The 22,140-nt window shown below is 39.7% G+C and overlaps 1 protein-coding gene across 1 annotated transcript in view; it reads left to right on the top strand.

The window, feature by feature from the left end:
• The first annotated feature begins 490 nt into the window (after nucleotides 1-490).
• The window catches only part of LOC139733103 (gamma-aminobutyric acid type B receptor subunit 2-like), a 144,623-nt gene continuing 122,973 nt past the window's right edge, over nucleotides 491-22,140 (top strand). Inside the window, exon 1 of the mRNA XM_071643946.1 lies at nucleotides 491-833. Coding sequence (XP_071500047.1) covers nucleotides 648-833 — 186 coding nt within the window. The 5' untranslated portion in view covers nucleotides 491-647. The remainder of the gene's footprint in view (nucleotides 834-22,140) is intronic.

Genomic DNA, 22,140 nt, shown 5'->3' with positions numbered 1-22,140 from the left:
CAGGTTTCTGTGCGTGCGCTGACAGCCATACAATTGATGCTCTATACAAACATAGAGCTTAATCAAATACGGACGCGCAAATTATGAGTCGCACAAGCTCCTAAGCATTATCTGTACCACATACCTACTCAAAATAAACGCACACGCTCATACACAAAGGAGCTTGTGTGCAATGGTCGCGCACTTCATCTCAATACACGCCCACAAATCAATGAGCTGCCGTATGGCGAGCACGAGGGTGGCGCATTTTACCAGACGATGGCGTCCGCAGACGACCGAGGTGATATTCCGTCTTGTTTTGTTCGACTTTGGCAACCGATCGAGCGCCTCCACACTAAATTAGTCTGCTCTCTGGAACTCCTCAACTCTTTTTCGTTCCCTTTCCCTGTGAAATCAACTTCAGGATGAGCGGGTTTTGTGCGTTACCATGGTTGCGGAACTTGAAACATAATATGCCAAAACTTTCAACGTGGCGCTGGATCTGCGTGGCAATAACTTGCTGGGCGCTCAGTCGACAGGCCCCCGGCTCTCGGGCAGCCAGCTCGACCACCGTCCCGGTGGGCTTGTATCAAAAAAGCTGCTGTGGGATCGAAACGACCTCCACGGAGAATTGTGTGGATTTACTGAGGAAGGATTTTTCTACGGATATGGGAGCCATGGGAAACTCCTCCAACTTGAGGAATATTTTCATCGGCGGCCTCTTCCCGCTCTCTCAGTCTTCGTTCGTAAATGGCAGGGTAGATGTGGAAGCAGCCTGCTTAGCGTTAAACCACGTGAATGAACAACAAGTTCTAGAAGGATATCGTCTGATAATGTACTACAACGACACTCAGGTGAGCTCACTTTCTACGCATAATTATATAAACGAACATTGAGGAAAGTCTGCAAAAACAGTCATTAAAACACTAAAAGCTACACTAGTTTTTGAGCTCTTAGCTGGACGCCTATTGCGTTGAACATGGGCAAACTCAGCCCAATATTGCAACAATATACATTAAACATGCTAAACGCGTTATTTCAGATATCTTAATTAAAGTTTGTAACCACGTAGTTCATGAAACGTGCTCCAAACGCTCAAACGCTTTTGTTATAATTGAAAAACAAATACAAGGCGAACACACGAAGAAAGAAAAATAAGAAAAAAGAGATCAAAGCTTTAAAGATTTGACGAGGAAAGCTGAAAAATAAAAAAAATCCACGAAAAAACGACCTGTGCATCTGCACAATGGCTTCACTTTTGTAACAATTAACAATGATAAGGAAAGCGTAGAAAGGTGATAGTTGTTCATGCTGTATAGATGTCTGTTATGCCACCGTACCAGATGTACATTACAGGACAAACTTAGTTATAGCGAGTGCATTGCTGATAACTTCATATAATTATTAAGAATTGCCATAAAACACACACACACACACACACACACACACATACATTTTATCGTCATCAATGTTCACGACCTCATAGCGATGGTATATCGTGCTTGACTGGTCTCCATCGGAATCATTCGTTTCATCAGTTAGCTAATATAAAAAACAACAGATAAAACATGCACACTTTCTATCTGACACACACACACACACACACACACACACACGCACGCACACACACAAACAGAAAGACTGTGGATATCTCATTATCCGAGAAGAGCTGCCACTATTTTGACCATTGCACGCTAGCTGCGATCGCTGCCACTGATAAGTTGATATCTGCCGCTGATCTTGAGATGGCAACGAGGGAGGGGAAGAAAGGATGTGTTGCTATGGGGAGAACGGAGGACCTCCTCTGATTAAGCGTTAAGATAACACTCCTTTGCACATTCGAAGGGTCCGTATCACAATGATATACTTGCCTTGGGAATGGATCGTGTGGAGTGATTGAGATGATGGGGGGGGGGGCGGCGGTGGATGTACCTCGGAATTCCTTTAGAACTCGTATAGGTCATGGAATTATGGGTCAGCCATCTATTTTTCCTGACTTCTAAAGTGGGCAATGGGAAGGTGAATGAAAACAAAGGAACAGAAATGAATACATTCATCTTGTAAATACATATCGACCAACTATACATATATATATATATATATATAGTTGTGACGGAGGAATGGCTGCTGGCAGACGTTGCAGTATGTTCACTTTGCCTTTAATTCTCCCGAGTTTTCGACCTATTTATAGTTCTTTTTTCAATGTAGCACCAATCACGTACGAGGCCGAGCCCACTTCACCTTATATATACAGTATATATATATATATATATATATATATATATACATAGAGGGGAAAATGATAGAGAGAAACTAAAAAAAAAACACAACAACGATCATTTAATGCAACATTAAGAAAATGTAATAACACTTGAAAATTAAAAAAAAACAAACAAACTAGCAGGTCAGATAGGGGGCGTTAATAAGCACTTACTCTGAATATTCAAACTTCACAAAGTGTGATATATTGCATACTGAATTGAGGCATAAGCATAATTTTCCATGACACCACATATTCATGAAATATTCATTGAGCCATAAGTTATTCTCCCCCTTTTTTAACGAGAAAAACATATTAAAACAATGTACACACTATCGAAATACCAAAAACATATAATTCTTTAAAAAGTGGTGGCCCGACATCCAATGACAAGCCGATGTAGAAGGTAAATTAAAACCCGTCGTATCCGATTCTTACACTTCATTTCTATGTGTGGAAAATCACACCAAGTCACACAATTATGCAAATATCTATACCCACCGTATTTTGTCTCGACAATGCTTTCCAGTCAAGTACTGCTCAGTAGACCAGTATACCTGTCACACTAAACGCAAGAACCTGTTACCTGTCAATAATTTTTTTTCAACCATATTTCATATCTTTTATGAAAATTAACTGCGGCGACTTGAAGAATGTGTGAATCAAAATTTGATTTACCTAATATCCATTCATGCTTTTATGGCTAAGCATTATGAATCATCCGATTTGTATGATCAATATCCTCTCTTCATCGGCCATTATAACGGCAAACGTCTGGTGGGCAATCGCATTTGACGCTTGATTTGCGGTGGTGGCAGTTTGTATCTGGATTTGATCACCATGATTAAAGCTATCCGACCCAGGGAAATTGCCAATACGCGCGTGAAAGTATCTCTCGGTAAACATCGATATCACCGAGGACATGGATCGTCTGCTGTATCGCAATCTCCAATCCCAGACTGCGTTTTGGAGAGAGTTGACGCTAACTGATTTTGGCACGCGAGTGAGACGAGTAAACTCTATGACGGGATTGGTAAATACAGCGATTTTGTGATCGCGAATCATGTCGTCTGATTTGAAATAAATAAGAGGCAAATCAGCCCTGACGTGAAGCGCACACAAATTAATGCAGCCGACTCCGGACTGATTAGGTCTGAAGCGAACACAGCACGGAGCGATGCGATTCCCTAGCAGACGAGGAGAAACAATCGCGATGCGATCCTGATTGTTATTGGGACGGAGTTAATATCGCGGAAAAGTCACGGACGTTCTTCCGGTTCCCTACATACCTAATAGACCTGACCCAGTTACACCAGGTCGCTTTGTCGTTGTTGTTTTTTGTTGTCCAGTTTATTGACAGAAACAATGATGTACCATTTATCATTGTTCTCAGTAAGGCTCAATGGAGAAACTAATGTTAACATTAACGTAAAGATTTATGTTAATATCATGAGATGCGATCAGTTTTGTTGGCCAGTCAGGAGAGAATTCTATTTAATTCCATAGACATCAGTTATATGTCATTGCATCAGACTTTTATACTATACAAGTCTGTTATCGAAAGAAAACACGAACTAAAGCAGCATCAAACCAAAAATAATCACAACAACAAGAACTACAACAATATTCACAAAAACGACCTTTGAGTCCTAATGTGCATCTGTTTTCTGTATCTTTTATTTTCAGCAAACCCTTTTCTCGAGCAGGAAGAGTGGTGATAATGTAACTATGTGTGACTGGGCAATGTGTGATATGAATATTGACGTTAGCATTGAGGATGAAAAAAAAATCATTGTGCATAAATGACGTCATAAAGCCCTGCTATCAATGATTTATTCAGGAAATTAGGGGTAAATTATCGACCAGCGACAGTGATATGATCACAGATTGGAAATTGGTACAAGCCGACAAGTATACTTGTGATGTCACTGTCGTGTGTGTGTGTTTTTCCGCATACGACCTGATCTCAATTCTGCAATGTAGATCACAGAGATCATCTTTATTTTGATATTTATGAAAACGCTTCCCCCTTGACACTATCAGTTTGTAGAGTGATTTTATATCATCCTGATTATGCGCAGCGACTGAAGCGACCGAAAATAAGGAAACACACTAAATTCCATACATCTTCGGATAGACTTCCTTGATTAGACGGGAGAGTAAATTTGAACTGACACTAATTACGGGAATAGGTAATGCGATGACCTACCATTCGTGCCACGCGAGCCCTATTGGAGCGGGTGATGTTAGGGCTTTCTAGCTAGACTGGCATCGGTCATTCCTTCCTTTAAGCGCCATGCCTGTGATTGCTTTTTGTTCTGGGGTATATATAGACACGTACCAGCCATGGTGACCTTACCCCCTTTTTCCTGCAGTATTGTAAATCAAACACACAAAAAACCACCTATCTGAAGCTCCAAGAGAATAGCTGCATACAATTCCTATAGTTTCATGCGTTCCGTGAACATAGAACTCCCTGGGAATTTTCGATAGATCTCTTTGGTAATTGTTTTGAAACTAGCAACGCATGTTACCCTATTATACTAAGAGAAATACAGATCGACGGGGGACCTTCCCAGAACCTATGGTGTTCCAAAATCCTCTTCCAAATCTGATGAGGACATAGCTCAATATTGCCCCACTTGTTGTTGATTTGCTTTTAATGTCGCTAATGTTTAATTCCGCATGTCATTGATAACTTCCTGTGCTGTAAGCATTGCATCGAATGGTTGATTGCCGGTCACTCCATCTAGGATACAATGAAAAGCTCTAAAAAAAGCAAACACATTAAAAAAAAAAAAAATCTGGAATATCAACGCCAAGCTTTCGTTCAGAATAGTAGCTCATCCGTTTACATTTTAAATTTTGTGCCATTATTCGTCAGGCATGGCCCCATTAACTGAATCACCATTTTAATGAGACGGTATAGTCAGTGATAGTTTTGCTAAGTTTTGCAAGAGCAAAGCTTGGTCTTTTTGGCATATTTGTAAAGGCTCAACTGCCACTATACCTACCTCATCACCCGATCATTAAAAAACACGAAAACAACTACAGAAGTATAAAAATTGTATTATATCGACGAGGTTGTAGTAGCTCCTTTAAGCTGAAGGGTAGTCCTATTGGTTTGGTAGGAATTCATACTGGGCCAACATCACAGACTTTGTAACCCGATATCTGTCAAAACAAACATACAAGCGAACGATGTCAGTTTGTATTAAGTATGAATTATTTTTCATCTCAGTCAAATCTCTTCTTATTTTCGCTTCTCAAAATGTAGATTAGTTTCATATTCTTCCGTCTGTCTAGTCCATCCTATGTACACTGTCTCTTTGTATATAATTTGACGGGGGAAATGGAGTCGCATTTGGCCATATCATTCTTTTTACGTTTGTATTTTTTTGCAACTCATTTCCTTGAAGACGTTACTTTCTCAAGAGCTAGAGGGTAATGGTTAATCGATAATCTGGAAGATTGACTCCTCCATCTTGTCACACTGCCTGATGAGCCTATCGATCGACTGTCTACATCTGGGTTAGAGAAGAGGGAGAACCGAGCCGGAAATGGAGAAGAGAAGAAAAAAAAAAGACTGAAAGAGGGCAAGGTCTATGACTGGTTGTCTTTCAGTCTGAAGGGAAAAGAAAAATAACAACCACATCACGACAATGAGTCGAAGCAGCGAGATGGATACACTCATGATCTCCCTGGTTTGATGGAACTGTTGGTTACCTAGCAACGCAGGTGCTCAGCGAATAGGGGTAGGGGAGGAATCGCCTTTGTTTGAAAGCATACGTGAAGGAACAACACAGGAAAGTTTCATGGCTTGGGAAAAGATAAATATGTCTATACAGAGTTCCTTGGCGGATTGCTTGCCTGCCTGATGCATTGATTGACAGGTTCATGCATTCGTGAAAGACTTAAAAAAATTATAAATAAAAATACAGATGAAATATTAAAATGCATGACAGCAAGGTATCACGAATAAAGCACAAATTGCTACTGGAATGTGCAAGTATGAGCGCATGAGTAGCCGTATAGAAAGACAGGAAGATTTTACCCAAGACGGGTAAAGATGTTATACGTTCATGAGTGTATAAGAGTATCTACATCGTCTGTGGATCAATCAGCATCCATCACTAAAGCATTGAGTTATATCCCGCATTGCTAGTCATGATCGTTGGCTGTGGCCAGCGGCAGCATGTAACCACACTGACCTACATTTTCAGCCCGCTCTAACGTCATGAACAACCGCCGTGGCTTTGCTGAAATCACAGTGTGCGAAAACAGTCTTCAATTTTAGGACACAATTTGCTAAGAAAATAGCATCCATCGCCAATAGACGTATACCGTTCCCGTAGCGGTACTTACCAAAAGATTTACCCACTCGCTGAAATGCTAAGTTGATATAATTTGATCAGACTTAAGCAAGTGTTGAATAATTCATGATTTTTTTTTATCCTTCCCTGTGCGTAGATGAAAGTAAAATCATTACAAAAACATCTTTGCACGAAAACAAGGTGTATTAAACGGATTGTAAGCAAATACTTGGGAGGTATAAAGGATCTATAACTTTATCTTAGTTTGCTGCATTTCACCAACCCTTAATTCAATATTTTAACTACATTTAGGTGACCAGGATAAGAAAAAAAGTAGAACAAATACTTTGAGATAAATTGAATTGCACTGAATTCCGATTTGCCAGGAAAAAAACTTTGTTGTTTATACTTCATTTATTTACATGTTTATATTTTAGGATGGCTATTATGAAGCTACGGAAGTTATCACACCTGTATCTATATTGATGTTAGTATACTGTTATGAGTCTTTCACATTTCAATTTACAAAAGCTTTGGTTGACGCCGCTGGTATTGTAACTATAATTGGACTTTGGGCGATTTAAGACGATGTTTTCTGAACAATTTGACAATGATGACTGCTCAAATATCAGCAGCCACAAAACCCATCGGTTATTCAATACCTGTGGTTTGAACCATTAATATATACGTGTGTGTGTGTGTGTGTGTGTGTGTGTGCATGAAATACTAATTTATATTCTGCATCGAGGCTTAATATCACAAACATGATATTACATCTACAATATTTAAACATCAGTACATGCTCTGAGGCTATGACATTTATTATGCTCCATTATTGTCCCTTTTCATGGGATCACGTTTTTAACTTTTAATACGACATAATTGTACTGCGAAAGCTGCGTCCATGACATAGTGATTATAGAAATTCTAAGTTGATACGGAAAAAATAGCATAATGTAACGACAAAGCTAATCATCATCATTAAAAGTCATTAAGTAACATGTCCCTCGTGCAAATGGTACTCCCGACTTTCAAAATTACGTCATTTACAAGGATATAGTACGTTACACCATCCTTGCCCGCTTTCATAAATTGCACCTTTTCGTGTAAAGTGTTAGATAAAATATAATCGCATTATATTAAATTAATGCTAGCTATCCCGGCCGTGGGAGAGATAGTGATTGTTCGTTAAATGGTGCTCGTTATCGGGGGTGGGGGGAGGGGTACCTGAGCGCAGGTGTAACATCAATGGTGCCGCTGTCACGATTCCTGTCGACATTGCGTGGGATGTTAAGGTGTTTGAGGGCCCGATGTAGAGAATTGCCGTAATCCAGGTATGAAGCACGTCCCTTCAAAGTCCTGTGTGTCGAGTTTAGACCATGTTTTCATAGATAGTGCCAGTGCCAGAGATAGGGAGAAAGAGAGAGAGAGAGAGGGGGGGGGGCAGAGAAAAGGAGAACATTGTCATTTTATTTGATGCCCCTATTTCACTCAATTCAATTGATATCACGCCAATTTTAGGGTAAAGCGTGATTTCAGCTAATCGCATAAGAACTACTTTCGCGAGTAGTACAGTGCTGTAGCATTTGATATAGGTAATTTGATGGGGATGGGGGGGGGGGGATCAGATTGATCAATTTTGTATCAACATTTTGATGAAATTCACATCACATCCTTTGAGGGATGCATGCACTGTCATAGCTGAGGAAGCAGTACCACACATCTACGCCCCGACGAACTCCGTACGACCGAATGCCATATTTTATTCACTTATCTTTTTAGCTGAGAAATGTGATCATCCACCTTGTGGCTCGACTGTACTGTACTTCATGTAAAGGTCCCGATCATCAAAACGTTCTTCAGCAGATCTGCAGAAAGGCGTTGCCAAAGGGATTTTAAATAAATCAGTCAGTCAATAAGCCTCATGAATCAAAAAAATAAGATAATGATTGCTCATGTTTCCTTCATCTTTTTGCATTGTCACATTATCAAGACCGTAACCAGGTTTCTTTTTTTTTTGGGGGGGGGGGGGGGGGGGAGGGAGGGGGTGGGAGGTCTAGGGGAGGAGAGGTTAAAAGATGGAAGGGGAGTACGCTAGTGGTTAAAACATGGGCAACTAGGGAATATACCACTATGCGCGAGTGACAGAGTTGGGGGAGATGAAGATATGAGTAAAAATTTGCTATTCTACCCACCAGCAGTCCGGAGATCGTATTTCACAGCACATCCGAACCCCTTCCCGTTCAACTGTGCAGCCCGCTGAGACACTTGTCTCAGTATTATTGATATTGTTGCCTAGTTCATCTTTCGTCTTCAGTTGGGAGGGGTTCGAAAGTATGAGGAACTATAAAGGCGTCTGTAGATTACAACTGTGCCGTCACGACAAATTTGTAGTTTCTCATCATTAATGCCGTCCATTCATCTTTATGGCACGAAAATTGTATCCATGAATATTAATGATCGTTTTATGCATGAAACGTTGGAACACAAGGCGATATAATGCGTTATTCAATTAGGAAGAGGGATTAGTTGGTTGTACAAAAAGAAAAAATTGAGTGGATTAGATTTGATACTTAACTCTGGTTTGTTTGTTTCGTATTGAGAGGTGGTGTCTAAATTCTTACACGTATACATCCGGTAGGTGCTACTGGGCATCAAGGTTCCTCCATGGTGCCTATGTCAGACACTACTGAACATCGTTCTATCTCTGCTTATCTTTACTTTATACCCATTACGATTTTAAATCGACATGTCGCTATATCTTTTTCCTGTGTTCACCATGGAATTAGCATGGTGTGTATAACGCCCCTTCTCGTAACCATCTCTCTCTCTCGCTTCGCTCACACATAAACACACACACACAGACACACAGACACACACCCACACACTCACTCACTCACTCACTCACTCACCCACTCACTCACTCACTCTATGTTTTCATTCACATATCGGAAGTATTGTGCGACCAGTGGCGCCACGATGGTACGCTACCCCATTCCATCTGCTCCGTAGTCTCCTCATCAAGTGAATCTTCACACCTGAATAATTGAATGCTACTATCGACTATCAAAAGAGGTGACGAAGGTTACATACTGCATGTGATCGGTGGATTTGATTCCTAGAATACAAACAAGAAAAAGAGCAAACTTGATGGAATAGATAAAGCGAGCACACACTGTACAATAATGAGCGCCATGTCATGAATATGGTGCGTTTCACTCTCTTTTTCGTACCCTGATCTTGTCATGATATGGTTGTGTGCAATTTACAAACTTTAGAAGTAATCCAGCAAGATTACTTAGTTCCAATCACCAGTCTGCACAGTGAGTCCAGTGCACTGTGAAGGGAGTTACCCATCATACAAGTTAAATCTCACTGGATTAGGGTGATTATTAGCTTGTAATCGGATAGATAAATGTTATTAAAACTAATAATAGATAAAGTGGTAATATACGGGAGAGCAATAAACAAATGATTTTTATAACACTACATAATACGAGTATTATCAGAAGGAGGATGCTAATAGTAATATCATTAATAGATCTATTAATAACGATAATGTCTATAATGGTCAATTTGACCATTTGTGTCGTCACTGCTCTTTGCGAAGGCTCTTTCATTACATCTGCCCAAATATTTCAGAATCCTATCTTTTACGAAGGGGGACATAGTCGTTAATAGAGAAAACAAAAATGACACGAAATAAACAACTACATTCTGATGCTAGAGTACTTATTTCACTATAACAGGCAGAAACCAAACACGGCATCGGTTGAAAGATATCATGGCTTTGCGTCTAATTCAACACCACTCTAGAATCGTGTTTATACGAAAACTTTCAGTTTGTCAATCTGCTGAGGGATATGTCTTTTAATAGGGCTATTCATAATCCACATTTTGCTTTCACTCCATTGTTTTACTGTCAAACATTCGATTGAAGATATGATCATCTACGCCTTCTGTATTTGGAAGAAAGCAAAACATTCCAATTGTTATAAATAAATGTTCTTCTTTGTTCTGTGAGTGTGGGGGGGGGGAAGCTTCTTTCGTATTCTGTTCCACCGATAGTCCTGAGATAATCATGATTAATTGACCAAACAAAGCTCTTAAAAAAGGCTTCTTACTTCCTGAAAATAAGATAAGAACAAGAGAGATGGGGTTATGAGGGAGAGAGATATTGGGAGATTTGTAATTGTATTAATCCAAATGGATATCTAAATCTTCAAAATGATCTTCTGAGTACAAGGTCAGGTCTTATTTTGTAGCTTGTGTATACGTGCCATGCGTAACAACTTTCGAATGACAAAACCGGGTCCATGCTAAAGGACTGATATATGTCCAGTCAAAATAGTAACTGACTTGGGAGACACAAAATAGTCTCTCTCTCCAGACGCTTTATCATCAAGAGCAATAGTTGCCCATGATGATAAATAGAGAAAAAAAAACAGCAGCACATTGCCACGTTTTTTTATATCTTAAATACAATAAAAATAGTAATTATCATTATCTTCGTTAGCGCAAAAAACAAAGAAGACAACAATGAAGAGCTTCAATGAGACGGTAAGAAACATAGGGTCAATTTTTGTCTTCCTCTGGTTTTGTTCTCCTTTCGGCAAGCCTGCTCATCTCTGAATAACTAACAACACGGTGTCAAAACAGAAGCCTGTCTCTTCGAGGGCAGTTGGCGTGTCGTGTTATCGTATCGACGGCATCATTTCTTCTGCACTGCTGGATATCTTGCCCCACAAAATGCGTGGGTGCTCCCCCGATGGCTGCGTCGATATCCTCTGGAGGGAAATTGACCGCCGAAAACCGGACGTATGTTAAACAAACCCGAACCGTATTCTGACGATAGATCGAATCTAACAACATTTGTATCATTCACTGCAAACACGTTCATGAAGCTCATCTTCATCTTATTTTGATAGAATATTTTTTTTTGCATAACTCTTTGTTTAAATTAGTAGAGTGAAACCTTTTGAAGCGTTTGAACAGTTAAAACTGACCGGTAAGAACGCGCTAAAGCGCTGTATACACTGGAGGGATGGTTTAACTCCGTAATATCCAGTAATCGATATGCAGCTGTCCGAGGTTTCATTGTGGGATGCGTGCCACTGAGTTCAAGGTTGATGTATTTATCATGCAGAGATAACGAAGGCAATACCAGGTGTGAACATTCCCGACAGACAAACAAACTAATCGATTCGTCTTTAGTTCAGAAGCGAAATAAGCGTAATCGCAGTATTTAACTCGAATTGGACATTAAGGTGACTTTCATTCTTATAGTTATGTACGCGCTTTTGATATACTTAATTTCTTCAAATACCATACGCTTGAAATCTTGGTGTGTACTGACCGATTTATAATAATAACGAACACATTTACCCGTATGTTATGTGTGTGTGTGGTCGTATGTGTGTGGTTTTGAAATAAAAGGGAATGAGAGGTATATGCAACGTAGTAGGTATAGTCAAGAATAGAATTTAAGGGCATCCATCAATCATATATTCATATGTTTATAATATATAGTTATGTATATGTAATACGTTCAAATACGCTTCATACTATTGTACGTAACCGTACGTTTTTATATTACGTAATACATTTACAAAGAGTAAAGAGGAGAAAGCAACTATTGCTATATATCTATTCTCCATAAGATAATAACCAGTATTTTGTCCCTAATTTGTCTTTTTCGAGCTAGCACAGGCTAGTCCTCATCTCCCCCCCCCCCCCCCCCCAACAAAAGTACGTACAATTACACGCGCGCACAAATATAAGAAGCTCTCACTGTAGGACAGGAATAGAAGCTGGATATTGCGTAGTTCTGTCAGAACTGTCTCAGTGAATGGCTTGTTTCCTGTAGTCTGATTGATCGTGTTTACTCTCATTTAATGTTTATCCACGGATGTCAGGAAACAAAATGATCAGCCATCGCAGTTCTTGCCTCTATCTATCAAGACGGAAATAGAATGGACAAAAATGTGGTGTTGGGATCTGTTGCGGGTGCGTGCGCAATTTCAGGACAGTATGAGTAACACGCACATGACACACGTTCTGTGCTGCTGAAATTTAACACTCTCCCAAAAGCAATTTGTTCCATACTGTTGATATTTGTCTCTGTTTATCTTTCAAGTCAGTTGAGTGATTTGCGTTTGCCCTTTGCTCGACTTCCCAGAATGAGCGTTCATAGAAAGGTTTAACTTTTGGAGTTGTTTTCGGTGCACGTATAACTTTGAGGACCGTAACACGTTATTAGGCAATCAAATTGAAGATTTGAGAGTTTCGGGACACGTAGGTTTGTGTTTGTGGATAGAATTTGGCATATAGGTGTGCTGTCTGTTTATGAAGGTTGTTGATGAAGAACAATGATGCACCAAAAAAAAAAATCAAGAATATTTTTGTCTTTATTGGTTGTTCAACAAGCTCCTAACAACCATGTCGTCATGTGTCGTAGGAAACATGAACGCTCCTCACAAAGTCATGCTATCCTTGGGACATGGAAAACTCATCTTTGGTCCCTAAATTAGATTAATGAAAATGGCTCTCAAAGGATACCGTTACCGGGAAAGCTTCTCAAATAATAATACACGTGTATAATCAGTTGACGCCTTCACCCGAGTTCATCGTTCGTCTTTACTCGGCTAGTATCTCCCTCTCTGTCTTCTCCCTCCCCTTGTTCTTGCTTTCTTTTGCTTTCTTTCTCTCCGCCGAGCAGGCCGGAGAAATCTGACAGCTGAGGCTGAGTGGAAGGGTAGTAGAATCACACCCGGATGAGCTGGAGGGTGTTCTATCATTCCGTTATAAAATGCCAATTGTGTTTCCACCTGATCTTTATCGTCACTGCGAGATTGCTTTCAATGTTCTTGCTGTGGCTGGACCCCGTGATAGGAAAATACTTCATGGTCTTGCTTGACGGATATTTTCTCTCTCTATTTTCCCCCGTCTGCCAGAGCACACTGCTCCCTCCCCCCCCCCCCTCCCACTCCCACCCCAACTTGCAAGCAACCCCCTTCGATCCTGGCGTGTTGGCACTAGAGATAGGATGGTGGTTGTCATGGTGATAGTGATCGACAGCCACTCGTCAAGTCTCTTTGCTCTTGATGAGACCTGCAAACACCGACTATGAAATATCACTGTTTGTCTTCACCCTCGGCGTATTTACCCAAACTTGCTGTTTGACCCGATTTCTTTTTACCCCCTTACGCTGTTCTCTCCCCGTGGCAAAATTCTATGTGCATGGACCGACGATCTGAATGATGATTTTAAATTTGAATTTTGTTTGTGTTAAACTTTTTTTCTCCCCTTCTGCTCCTTCTATCGGGATTTTGGGAGTTTGGGGAAGAGGAGAGGAACGAAAAGGGGGTCCCGGATGGTACCGGTTTTGTCGCTCATCCTAATTCTGAGGTCCCCTTGCTCAATCATTACAAACGCGCTTTCACTGTTAGTTTAGAAGAGTGGCTCAGAGTAACTCTACCCGGGACAATAAACCACCACTACCCGAGTGCCTACGTGCCCTCTTTGCAGATGGGAAGAATTCAAATTTGTTTTGACGGCAGCATTAACCCAATCCCAGCCACTACTCCACAGTGGCATTCCAACGTGAAACAGTGTAGTTGCCGCTGGAAATATCAGAGTTAATGTGTTTTATTTATGCCCCGGTGTTCTTGTCTGCATTCTCTGCATATTTTGCCTTTTATAAAACCTCTGCGATGTCTTAAAGTGGACAACACGTGAAAATTTTGAAGCGTGAATATTTCAAACGGACTGAATTTAATATCTCAAGTTTTGTTCCCTGCAAAATCATAAAGGACAAATTGTTTATGCATTTTATCCTCAAGCTGCGATAAAATCTGCAAAATAAATTGATTCAGCCTTTTGGGTCATCCGATTTTGCCCTGAATTTCGATGATTCATGAAGATGAATTCAGTGTAGTAGTACTTCATGGACGTGTAGAGATGTTAACACACATTATGATTCAGCGAATCACGTCCTCGGGCAGTCCTTTCGCCGAGAGAGCGTAAATTCAGAAATACGAGTAGGATAGCTAATGTCGTGTTGAGTGGAAACCTTTTACCTCTGAAATATAACGTTAAAACAAAAACGCTCTCCATTCATTTGAAGCAGTGCTGACCCTCTATCAATGTTTTGTTAGCCCACGATCTATGTAAATTCGTTGGGATGTGTGCAAAGTAATGAATTTTGGGAATCTTTTTGGGGAAAGGGGCAAAGTTATGACTCATGCACGGTGTACTGATGTGATAAGTAGGCCTACTGGTGTCCTGTATCATTGTCTCGCAAAGTAACAAAAATATCCTTTCATGGCGTTTTCATCGTGCTTTTTTACCTCATGTTGCTCCATTGAAAAGATGTGGTTTCTTGCATTCTTTGACCTAAAGAAGAAATTCACTGGGTTTTTTTTAAGGTCACAAGAAAATGATTGTGCTTTGAAAATCATTATTTTTTCTCATCTATAATACGCACTTGATCAGCGCTATATATTTTCATCTAATTTTTGTATCAACGCATGTGCATATTAATATGTGTATACAAGAAAGCCGAGAGAGTGAAACTGGCATGTTATGAAAATTAAAATAAAATAAACACGTCGACACAAGGAAGTTATGAGATTTTGACCTCATGTGTCTTTTTTTTTTTTTCATTTGGTACACTTCACAGTACTGGTGTCAATAGTTTTTTTCCCCGATTATAAAACTGTGTCATATATTTTTCCTGAAATCTACACACGCATACATTAATCTTGTCAAATGCCTATCCACAGCTCTAGATATTCTTACGTCAGTTAGAAATACTTTGAGAAAACTTATTGGTCCCTAGAGAACAGTAATAATGCACACGCTCTTGTGTATTGCGTTCATGGCGGTGGTGATCATTACGCAGTGAAACATAGAATGGAGCCACATTAAATATCAATCAAAATATCTTCTCAGGGGCGGATCCAGGAATTTTGTAAAGGGGGCGTGACTGATATTTCTGGTGGCACTTCCGGGTTTCATTTCATTTTTTTTCTTTTTATTTCTTTTGTTTTTCACGAAAAATAAAGGGGGGGGCGTGCGCCGGTTGCGCCCCCCTCTGGATCCGCCACTGCTTCTATTGGTCTACAGACTCTGTCACCTAAGGAAACAAATAGGAGGAATAGTAGTTGCATGTGATTCTATTATTTTGTAGATACGTGATCGCAGTTGATCCCCATTGACATTGTAAAAGAAGGGCGGTTAATAAGCAACACTTTCGCTTTCGGGGATGGTTTTACCTTTTCAGCATCCATTTCTTTCTCTCTCTTGCTCTCTCTCTCTCTCTCTCTCTCTCTCCCTCTCTCTCTTCTCTCTCTCTCTCTCTGACGCACACACACACAAACACACATCAGGAGGGTTGCTTGTTTGTTTGTCTGTAGTATATGTTTTGCTTTTCACCTCAATATTCATAATGTAATGAAATGATGATAATATCATTTCCGGCGTTAATATAACACTGGATACACATCATGCACCTACCACGTGATAGCGAGTTCATCTAAATCATAGCCTGAGAATGTTGCCCGATTTGGGGGCAAGTACCACATATTATTATGCCTTAATACTACTGATATTTATTTCGACATCAGGTCACCCCACATTCCGCAGATGAGATATTAATACGTTTGTTTCTGTGACAAGTACTCAAAACGTGGTACCACGAGATCACGTGACAGAAGGATACAAATCCTTGCGTGTGATTCAACGTTTCTCTGCAGCTCGTATCGACACTCCAAGGAAACACCTTTTCATTCGTTGCACAATGTTCTCAATGCATTCTCGTCAGAACTTCGGCGTTGTCGGGTGGAAGCACCCCGTGGCCTTGTGAGTGGCTGTGGAAGACAGAGACCCGTTTCCATCGACAAAGCCGGATTGATTTGTTTTATGGCATCTCAAGGGGGCTTGGTCCTCGGATGCCAGCAATGGAGAGGAATATAGAAAGAGGAAGGAGGAGGGATAGAGGGGGAGAGAGAGGAAGGTGAGAGAAGTTTAATGAACTCGGCCTACTACTCATTGCAAGCGCACAATACAAGACAAGCTTCCATCGTGTATATTAGCGCAGATGGATTGAGTATCATAGTAAGGAGAAATTAACAGATTAGCTCATTGATCACGGATTACAATCCATGGGGATTAGGCGAGTCTCGGAGAACAGCGGGCTGGCAGAAAACTCATTTGCTTACATCAGCAGCATGCAATGAATGAAAAAGCCAACGGAAACGGTACTTTGTAGGAGACTGAAGTGAACTTCATACGTGTCATAATAGACAGTTCCTAATGACGTCAGCGGATTAATAATTTTGATGTATAAATACAACACACCAATGGTTGTCGATTGACGGAAAATGATGACAGAAAGAAATAGATAGAGTGTGTGACAGGAGAGCGGAAAGAGAAGAGGAAAGGAAGAAACAACGGAACAGGTGGAATACATGGCGACAATGATCAATCATAATTAGGCACATCAATCATAATTATGTACGTCGGGTTATTCAGAACTAATCGCAAATAGATAAGTAGCCAATTTTACATTGAAAGCGACAGACGGATATGCAGACGGCCAGATACAGCCATAAATGGACAGAAAGAGAGAGAATGAGAGAGAAGAGAGGGGGAGAGAAAGAAGGGGGGAAGAAAGCTGATGATGAGAGAAGGATGTAGGGTTAGTTTGAAATTAGCTGACACTTTGTCTTTTGGCATAGGCAAGTGGCGAGTGATTAGCAATACCTGCCGTGCGGTGCAGCGAATGAAGTGTAAAGAAAGTACTTGGAGCCTTGGCGAAATTAGGTTATCGATGTGACCCGATGGCTTCACAACTTTGGAGGGGCACAACAAACGTTGTTGTGTTTTGCTTTGTTTTGTTTTGTTTTGTTTTTTTGGTTATATATTTTAATGTGTTTGGGATTGAAATATCTTTCCTTCACGTGAGATCGTGGTCGCAAGTATTCCCATCTACCCTTGACCAGGGAAGCTTGAGCAGTGGTGACGGTGCTCAGTTATCATGGTAATTCTGCCATTGCTGGGTCGTCGTTAAGTCATCTAATGATTGATATGATGGATGTGTAGCTATACTTTGTGCATATATCATACTTCCGTTCGGCAGTATCATCTTACAAAATCGACGTCCTGTTTTCGTTCCTGTCAAACTTGTGTTTCCATTTGCATGCGTCTGTGCATTGTGCGAGGTTGCTTTAAAGATGTAGAAGATTGATCTCCTTCTCAACGATATGCTGATGGTTTAACTAAAATGCAATTACAGATTGAGCTTACCGAAGGATCCTACCTACGATATCAATGCATTTTTTTCCATATTAGTTTCGTCAAACCGGTTTACGGCACATTCGCGAAGATAATTCACGGTAAATTCTCGAAAAGGAGAGCAGGGGTGTATCTATGCATGCCCCTCACTCACTAGAGGGCCGAACCACTTGGGAGCTGATTTCACGCTGTTGTCGTTTCGCGAGGGGACCGCAGGGCCTGCTGCTTCCTTTCCAACTACCTGCCAGGGGCAGGTGCATAAGCAATCGCCTCCAGGAATAGATGAGGACAAAAAGGTGGTGGAAAATGACAGCTCGAAATAACTAGAGAGAGAGAGAGAAAATCAAAGACTGTAGAGATGGGAAGGAGATAACTCAAGTGGATGAAACTCGTGAAGCAATTTAGATGGGGATTTGATGGATACGGTCAGTGCAAGAGACAGCCTCTTATTTTAGAAGAAATTGAATCGACAACTGATAAAGACGAAAATAACAAACCCTATCCGTATCAAAACATTAAAACATGTCAAAACAAAACAGAAAATATAACTTCCATCCACCCCAAGCCTAAAAGCAAGAACAAACTCAAACAAACAAACAAACAAACAAGCAAACATACAACTAAACAAACAAAATAATGGAAGGGGGAGAGGGAGATGACACGAAAACAAAACAAGGAGAAGAAGAAGAAAAAGGTACAGCGGAAATATTCGATGTGGGAAGATTAAGAGTATGAGAAAACAAAGGGGAGGGCAGTGAGTCTGTAATGGTGCAAAAGAAGACAGCGTATTCGGTATTAAGAAGAAGAAGAAGAAGAAGAAGAAGAAAAACAAAATCCAGTTAAAACGGAAACGGTACCTTTATTGTTACTGATAAAAATGAAATATTTTGAAGTGGCCATCAGTTTGTATGAATATTAATGCCTTACGGATATGTGAATCCGTGGATAAGAGTGCGTTCATGTGAACATGTATATTTTGAGCTCAGATGAAAAGTGAAGAAGCTAACTTATAATGTCTAAGCCTTCCCGGTCGAATGCACAATAGGGACTTTAGAAAAGGCATCAAATATCCCATATCTTAAAACAGATCTCTAAAGCCTCGCCATATCACGAGTACGAGAGGCAATCAGGCACATTAAAAAGGTCAAAGGTCGTTGATATACGGCCACATAACAAGGGAGACAAGACCTACAGCTTACAGATGGCTTTAGTCCACTCTCAAGAGACGATAACCTTCGCTTATCTAAACTTTAAGGCCTTCACAGACACCTTTCGGGCAACTATATTAGGAAAAAAATAGGAAGAGAAAATAAAAAAGTGAAAAGACAAATAGTAACATCACAGCCCGCGAATCTTCCGCCCGATCAGGTATTGTTGCCATGCCGGGGAGATTCAACCGATCAATCACGACAAATGCCTACGATTATGTGTTTTCTTCTTTGTCAACAAAGATTGTATAGCTGAATAGTTGGAAATCGCATTACAGACAGTGAATTGCAATTACTTTTGGTTTAAGCTGATCCGCCGGCAGAAAGTCACACTGAGAAAAAAAATCTTCGTCATTTTCATTATATATGTAAGGAAATATTGATCTTCATCATACATCACATTACAGACTAGATTTTATACTCTTTCATCAGGTGCAGAACACCCACATAGAAAATATAACAATTCTTATTGTAAAAATCCGTATGTGTATACACGCACAAGAGAGGCAGGGCAGACTTCGATACACACACACACACACACTCACACACTCACACACACACACACACACACACACACACACATATATATATATATATATATATATATATATATATATATATATATAATATCGTTCTCAAGTAGAGTCAAGAGAGACATAAAGATGTCGGAGTGGTTACAGAGAGCGTAAGTACTTCGGGTAATCATTCTGTTCATGCAGTTTATTGATTTGTTGTGGACAATCCTCTTTGGACGAACCAAACTCCTGTTGTGAATCGTATATGGTTTGTGAGTGTGTGTGTCACAATGTATTGTATATATATATATATATATATATATATATATATATATATATATACATGTATATATATGTTTACATATATATGTATACATATATATATACGTATATATATGTATATATATATATATATATATATATATATATATATATGTGTGTGTGTGTGTGTGTGTGTGTGTGCACTGTAAAAACATTGGTGTTAGATTTAACACCACGGGTGTTAAATCTAACACCGATCAAACTTCAATAAAGGACCACACCCAGAGGTGTTAAAAATGCACTGTGATGGTGTTGAAAAGTGTTCACCTGACACTTCGTGGTGTTAATTTGACACTGTACTGGTGTTAATTCAAAAATGACACCACATGGTGTTGATTTGATATTTGTTGGTGTTAATATCAATGGTTTAACACCCGTCCAGCTTCAATAAGGGACCACACCAGCTGGTGTTACTTTGATGTAAATTTATTTTCACATTTTTTCAAAAATCTAGTATTTCAATGTAAAATTCTTGATCGTCTTGTTTAAATTAAAAATCAACAAGAAGTGCAGTTACTAAGAAACTCTTCAAAAAACAGTTTAAAATTTGGAAATGACACCCGTAGGTGTTAATTTAACACCATAAATGAGCACCGAAAATTTAACACCAGCTCGGTGTTCACTATTTAACACCGGACTTTTTGCAGTGTGTGTGTGTGTGTGTGTGCGTGTGTGTGTGTGTGTGTGTGTGTGAGTGAGTGTGTGTGTGTGTACTATCGGGGTAAGATGTAAAACTACTACTCTCCTTCGTATAGTCGTAGTCTGTAGTAGGATTGCGCACAATGATCAGCTACTAGGTATCGCCCTTCACTTTGCTGCGGTCTTTAAGCATTTATCTCTGCTTCGGTGATTCCCTTCGTATTTCTGTCACGATAGAAATGAGTGACTCTCGAATCCATGATGAAAAATCTATAGAAGTCGTGTTGGAATATAAAAATGCGCCGAATGAGGACTATTACGCACACTTTGCTAAACGTGATTACCACGGCATCACCACAAAAGAGGAAGAGAACCAGCTATTTCTATGGAGACTCAGTGATCCTGCATTGTTTGATAGATTTGATTGAATACTAATACAGCTGCCCGCCTTTATCGACCCGCATTGCATTTGTTCCGCTGAGTGCGTGTGGGTTTCATGGAATCAGCCAGAGATCAGAACAAGAAAGATGTATCTCCTGTTTTTAATTTAGTTTAGTTTTGTTTGTTTTGTTATTTTTGTTTGCTGTAAACTCTTTCAAGAGATGAAATGATTCTATCCTATCAATTGGTTTGCCCTGCACGTTTTTTTTTTTATTACAGTACTACAGACACTTTCATCAGCTGTCTCATCCATTTTATACATACTAACAATAATAGAAGTGTATTTGCATCATTCAGATTTTAGTGAATCAATTCTAAACAAGATGACGTTACAATATTATTCAAATTCGACTTTACACTTTTCCAGTGATTATTTCGATGTTTTCTCCCACGTATGATTTTTGATTGCCCTTCTAGCGGAAAACTGTGAAAGATCAACATCAAGAGCTATCAGGTTCCCTCAAGATTACAATTATGACTGTTTAGCTGATAACTGCAACTATCCGTAATTTCCTGTCGTATGTATTAAGGAAAGAACAAAATCAACTGCAAACGTAAAACGACGATGGAATGCTTCAGCCTGCATAAATTAGAAATCTAATGCCATTATATGTTTATATGTTACATGTTTACTGTTAGCCTCTTCTGAAGCCTTTATTACTAAACCTTCTTGGTCTTGTTCTTGTTGTTCTTGCTTTTTTTCCCTGCATATTACGATGGATGGCAAAAAAAAGATAGAAAATTGAGCGTGAACCGTGATTGAAATAAGATCGCATTATCTACACTATTATCTCCCTGGTAATTTTATCGATTCGATCATATAAGGACTGTTTGCAAACACGTGAAATAAGATCACATCTGGACAAGAGAATTAAAGTAATTGGATGGTTTTCCTTTTTTGTGTTGTTATCTCAGCCTTGACCGGCGTGGAAAGTATCCTCTCGAATATTCATCGAAGCGATAAACCTGACCTATAGCAAATATACTTTTATCCGTTAAGACTCCTGATTAATTATCCGCTGGCACAAAATAATGATTTCTTTAACTACTTTTACCAAAATATGGCAGAAAACGATGCTTATGCTCTGCTAAAAAGAAAAAGAAACAGAAAAAGAAAAACAAATAATACTATTTTTAGGTCTCCTGGGCGGTTGTGGGAGGAAATGGCC

The sequence above is a fragment of the Diadema antillarum genome, unplaced genomic scaffold, assembly GCF_040938485.1.
Source record: "Diadema antillarum isolate AM-2024a unplaced genomic scaffold, OU_Dant_1.0 seq00000460_RagTag, whole genome shotgun sequence".
Taxonomy (NCBI): Eukaryota; Metazoa; Echinodermata; class Echinoidea; order Diadematoida; family Diadematidae; genus Diadema; species Diadema antillarum.
The sequence above is the reverse complement of the archived record's forward strand: the minus strand, read 5'-3'. Positions and strand labels throughout refer to the sequence as shown.